General features: G+C 47.5%; 1 protein-coding gene across 1 annotated transcript in view; it reads right to left on the bottom strand.

Moving 5' to 3' along the window:
• Positions 1-4,354: 4,354 nt before the first annotated feature.
• Unc93a (unc-93 homolog A) overlaps positions 4,355-6,000 on the bottom strand; it is a 31,202-nt gene continuing 29,556 nt past the window's right edge. Inside the window, exon 10 of the mRNA XM_057762394.1 lies at positions 4,355-5,854. Coding sequence (XP_057618377.1) covers positions 5,589-5,854 — 266 coding nt within the window. The 3' untranslated portion in view covers positions 4,355-5,588. The remainder of the gene's footprint in view (positions 5,855-6,000) is intronic.

Raw genomic sequence — 6,000 nt, 5'->3', positions numbered from 1 at the left:
GTGGAACTTGGCTTCCTGGGATCTCCTTGTGCTGTGGACAAGGAAACAGTGTAGTATTTATCCACAAAAGCAGATGGGTTTCTAGAATAAATCTTTACTATTCTGCTAGCTCCAGCGATCCTGACCACACTCCTCCCTCAGCTAAGGCTGCTGTTACTCCTTCCAGTGTCCACAACAGGGGCCTGAGCACTGCCAACGCGGCGAATCTCCTTGGGGGCCAGAGGACTCATCTAATGATTTGCTCTGAGGCGGCAATCCTTCTCAGTGGGCAATCAGCTCACCCAGTTGCCAGCACCGCTGACTATTGATTAACGGTTGATGTATTTCAGATACACTAAGTCATACCCAAGACGCTGGCTGAACCCTACCAGGGCTGGTGGTGTGCAACCCTCAAGTCATTTTTCTTTCTTATTATTATTAATTATTCATTATCTTCCAGCTCTAGATGCCAGTAAATTCTGTAAAAAATGAAGTATAATTAAGTTTGTGCTTTTCATGAGCATATATAGGAGTCTGGGTTTGACATATATTATTTGGATTAGTGTATCTAGTCCAGGAGGTAACAGAGCAAGGCAATTTCTGGGTCTGGATTAGCTATTTTAGTGACCTGGAAATCCTAAATTTATTCAACAGTCTTTAATTTTCCCCTCCATTTGAGAGGATAAGCTACTAGAAGCTGTGTTCGCTTTGTGCCTCAAAATCAGAGCCGAGGGAGAGGGACCACCCTAGGCCATTGCCAAGAGCACTTGGACATCAAGACACATCTTCTGAGCACCATGTTTTCACAAGTCCCAGACGGGCTGGCTGGCTGGGAGCTGGGTCTCTTTTGACTCCTGCTGGGTTTTGTTCTGACTCAGTTCTCTCCTGGGCTGCGGGCCCACATAACCTCATGGGAAGGCTGGGAAGAATGTGGTAGCCCAGTAACAGCCACCCCGAGTCTGGTCTTGTAGCTGCTGAGCAGTCCCAGAGAAGCATTGATTTGTCCCGTGGAAGGTTTAAGGCCACCTCTGCCTAGGCTGCAAGGGAAGGAGGTAGAGTTGTGTGCCCACCACTGTGGCCCAAATCCATCCCTAGCATCACCTTCTGAACTCATATAACTAAGTTCTTCTGTGCAAGAGACAGAATGCTTGGCACCAGCAGAATCCCAAGACCACTCCCCACCATCTCCCCAAAGATAAGCACTCCCTGGCCCCTAGGCCCGCCTGTTCTGTGTTAATTACCTGTGTTTCTCCCTTGATTATAAAATGGTCACATCTGTTTTAAGTCCTTCGACATCCCCGAAGTCTGGAGGACGATACACAAAAGTCCATTTTTTATAGTCACCATTTCTCCCAAGGTGCAGGCGCTGTGCCTATGGTGGGCTTTGTCATCTGGCTGGGAAGACTGTTGGGGACAGAGATGACTTTGACGTTCCAGGAAATGTCATTGCTTTCATGTAGCATTCCAGCACAACAGAGAGTCCATGCTTCCTGTCCCATCATCCACGTGGAGTCGTCCTGTGCTTGTACAGGCCCTTGGCCTCATTCCTCCCCTAACCAAATGTCACAACACAAGAACCGCAGTCATGGTCAGAGTCTGGTCCATCACTGGGCCCTGGTTTTCCTTTCCCTGATGTTTTCCTGGTTCCTCCCATTCCTCCTGACCCTCATTACCCAGCAAGGCACAAGGATGCAGACCCCAGAATGCCGCTTTCTTCCACCCCACCAGGCAGAGTTGGGCTCTTTCTGTGTGTGATCGGTCACCTCTGCAATGGCAATATCCAACATAGTCATCTCTCCTGTGAATTCCAGCCTCACTCTCTATCGCTAATGTCCAGGCAAAAAATAAAAAACAATACAGAGTGTCAGCAGCATATAAGAAGTGACACACCGGCTGGGCGGTGGTGGCACACACCTTTAATCCCAGCACTTGGGAGGCAGAGGCAGGTGGATCTCTGTGAGTTCCAGACCAGCCTGGTCTACAAGAGCTAGTTCCAGGACAGGCTCCAAAACCACAGAGAAACCCTGTCTCGAAAAAGGAAAAAAAAAAAAAAAAAAAAAAAAAGAAGTGACACACCCAGAAGGAGGGAGAACATGAGCAAGGAAGTCAGGACCGCGAGGGGTGCGTCCACCCACGTAGATGGTGGGACTGATCTAATGGGAACTCACCAAGGCCAGCTGGACTAGGACTGATGGAGCATGTGATCAAACTGGACTCTCTGAATGTGACTGACAACGAGGGCTGACTGAGAAGTCAATGATAATGGCACTGGGTTTTGATTCTACTGCATGGACTGGCTTTGTGGGAACCTAGTCTGTTTGGATGCTCACCTTCCTAGACCTGAATGGAGCGGGGAGGACCTTGGACTTCCCACAGGGCAGGGAACCCTGACTGCTCATAGGACTGGATAGGGAGGGGGAGTGGGAGTGGGGGAAAGGGGTAAAATAGGAGGAGGTGAGGAGGTGGAAATTTTTAATAAATAAATAAATAAAACTCAAAAAATAAAAAAAAAATAAGATAAAAAAGAATTGACACACCCTGTGCCCGGACGCTGGTGTCTTACCCATGAGTCAGACACTCTCCAGGTAAGGAAGGGACAGGTCTATTTCTTAATAGGTCAACCTTCTGGGGTCTTTTTGGTTTTTTCTCTCATCACCATATCCTGCAGACTCTACCTAGAAAGTACAATCCAAACCTGACCACTTACCTTGACCCCTTAGGGTAGGCACTGCACTCGTAAACACCATCCCTCAGGGTCTTCCTGACCTTCTGTCTCTTACCCTGGTGCTGACCCTTCTTGTCTTCCCTGCCCCACTGCTTAGTGGCCTCAGTTGCCCTCTGACTCATTTCACACTGTCTGTGTAAAAGAGAAATTTCTCCAGAGTGGAATCTGGTTTTGTCCCTGCTTTCCGGGCTGAGTCTAAGACAATGCTAATTAAACCCATGTCACGTGAAGGAATGAGCCTCCTGTGATTACAGTCCTGTGTGACATGTGATCCTGTTTTAATTCCCTGCACTAAAGACAGACTAAGAGCAAGCAGGCTTATGTCTCAGAGGGGCCACTGCCTATGAAACTGGGCCCGGAGAGGGCAGGGTAGGAGATGGTGGGGAGGAGGAAGGAGAAGAGAGAGAGAGAGAGAGAGAGAGAGAGAGAGAGATATGAGGGGCCCTAGACAGGAAAGCTTTCCAAAGCAAGAACAGCAGACACTGCGGTTCTCATCAGCAGAGTGTGAGATCCGTGTCTCCGTGTGCACTGTCAATGCTCCCAAACTTGCTTCTCTTAAGGATGCCATTCTCAGAATGTCACTCGGTGACTCAGGGGCTGGAGATTGTGCATGCATGAAGCACCTTTGGCTATAGTACACTTCTGTGTAGTGCAGGCAAGTCTTTGCAGCTCCTTTGTCCCTGGTGACCTGTCAGGGTGCTCGCTGGAGATGAGGAGAGCTCATTGGAAGAAGACAGAAAGTTTACTCTGTGAGGAATACTGTGTTCTGTGATATATGGACAATCCACCCTCTTAAACCAGGCTAGCCCACCCACACAGCTGAGATATCTGTGTGATATGTCAGCCAGTGCACTAGGTGATGTCTGTGTTACTTCCTCCCAGGCTCCCCTAAAAAATAAAATAAAATTAGCACTACTTGCGACTCCATTTCAGACCCATTATCAGAGGACTTTATTATTCAAATCTATGTTCTGTGGTCTCCTCGGGTTTACATACATGCATTTTCTACTCTCCTCTCAGTACTAGAGTTCTCACGGATAGATCTGAATCAAGCTCACCTCACACCTGTTCACATGCAAGACTTGTCTACAAAATCCTAAACCTCCAAGCTGGAAGGAATGCCAAGTGTCCATTGCCCCCTGTTGAATGCCTTCTACGTAAGTTTGACTTCTTCAGAAATGGCCAAAATCCCATGTGGTGATAAAGAGAGAAGAAGAAAGACATGTCAAAACCACACAGGAGTCTTGGCAATGGTGTGGGGACTCAGAATTCTAAGGACTCAGAGAAAAAAGTGTGGGTGGAAAATGGCCACTCTGCCCAATAGAGCTGTTCAAGAGGAGGAAGAATGGCTCAGTGGTTAAGAGCACCGCCTGCTCTTCCAAAGGTCATGAGTTCAATTCCCAGTCAACCACATGGTGGCTCACAACCATCTGTAATGAGATCTGTGCTCTCTTCTGACTTGCAGGCAGAGTACTGAGAATACTGTATACATAATAAATAAATAAATAAATAAGAAAAGACTTTTAAAAAAAAAAAAAAAAAAAAAAAGAGGAGGAAGAATGGAAAGAGGCCACCGGGATGATGAACGCGGATGGCGACTAGAGGACTACACGTGCCCACAGGTAACACACATGCTGTGTCTGACTCCACCATGACCATAGCATGAGCGCCTGGCAGGCTCTCTGCATGAGTTATGTTTGACTTCATGACGGTGATAACTGAACATCAAGCATCCTGTTTAAAATCCTTCCAATGGCCTCCTGCCATGGCAAGCCCGCATGTGTGTGCATGTGTGCACATGCGTGCTCATGCGTGTGTGCACATGGTGTGTGAGTGTGTGTGTGTGTGATAGAGAGAAAGATACATGTGAGTGTTTAGAACACATATTTAGGCAGGAAGCAGAGGCATAAACTATTTTTATTAAGAGAAGCCCCCAGGAAATTTCAAGAGGCACGCGCTGCAGAGTGGCTAACCCCTGTGAGCTTTGTTCCGTTGGCTTTTGTGTCCATTTGTAAAATCTGTGGCATTAGATGTTCACCCATTTGTAAAATTATGGTGTTTGTAAAAGTACGGTTCTTCCAACTATTAAACACAACAGCAAAAACTAAGGTAAACGTACTCTGGAAATTTTTGATGTTTCATTTAATATCTATAACAGATACTTTCATGTAGTGTGTGTCTGTCTGTGTGGTGTGTGTGTATGTTTGTGTGTATGTTTGGTGCCAGTGTGTGTATATGTGATGTGTGTATGTGTGTTTGGTGCCCATGTGTGTATATGTGATGTGGTGTTTGTGTGTGTGTGTGTATGGTATATATAGGCCAGAGGTTGACATTAGGTGACCCCAGTTTCGGTTAACCTCAGTAAGGTTTTCACTGGACCTGGAGCTCATGAGTCTGGTTAGCCTGAAGAGCCAATGAACTCCATGGACCTCTCTACCTCTGCCTCCCCAGTGCGAGAACACACAATGGCAAGTACGCATTGCCAGTACCAATCCCTGCCTTTGTTTTATAATGTGTGTCGGGGTTCAAGCTGGTGTCTGCATGCTTGGCCTGGAAAGTACTGTATGGACAGAGCCATCTCCTCTGCCCCTGTACATAGATGTTGCCTTCTTTTTGTGGAAGTGGGGACTGAACTTCCTTTCGCGTGCTGAGCAAGCACCCCAGCACTACGCTATGTTCCCAGCCCGTTGCATATATACCCTTGATCTCTGCGAGTAGAAAAATGGACTGGAAATTTGTCAAGTTGAGAAAAATCCATAAAAAAATACTCTCCAGAATGTCCAGATATTGCTGAAACAGTTTGCGGGTGTCTACCTACTGAGTGCCGCCATACAGACCTCCTCTGCCAACCCGGGCTGAAGTTTCGGCCATGGCTCAGCTGAACTCATATCTCTGTCTTCATTTCTTCTTTTCCTGCCTCACTTTTCTCTCCTGCAGGAGGGGCCTTGCCAGCAGCCCTGGATTCCAGGTACTCAACAATCCCGTAAGCCGTGATGGTCAGGCTCAAGATGCCCAAGAGAATATAGAGCTTTGTCCTCACACACAGGAACGAGCTGTACCCAAAGGCGATGACAAACCCCAAGGCTTCCCCAAGGCGGTAATTCGCAAAGGCAGCTTCTTTTTTCTTCTCAAACAGGACGCCGTACAGAGCTGTGGAGGGGAGACGAGAGTGAAAAGGTTGTATAAGACGCCAAACAGGACTCGGGGCCTGTGTGAGAGTTGTGAGTGCAGGCTCCCAGTATCCGCAGGAAATGCCAGGCACTGCCCTATAATCCTAGTCCTGGGAGACAGAAGGG

This window comes from Chionomys nivalis, chromosome 2 (assembly GCF_950005125.1).
Source record: "Chionomys nivalis chromosome 2, mChiNiv1.1, whole genome shotgun sequence".
In the NCBI taxonomy this organism is placed as follows: domain Eukaryota; kingdom Metazoa; phylum Chordata; class Mammalia; order Rodentia; family Cricetidae; genus Chionomys; species Chionomys nivalis.
The sequence above is the reverse complement of the archived record's forward strand: the minus strand, read 5'-3'. Positions and strand labels throughout refer to the sequence as shown.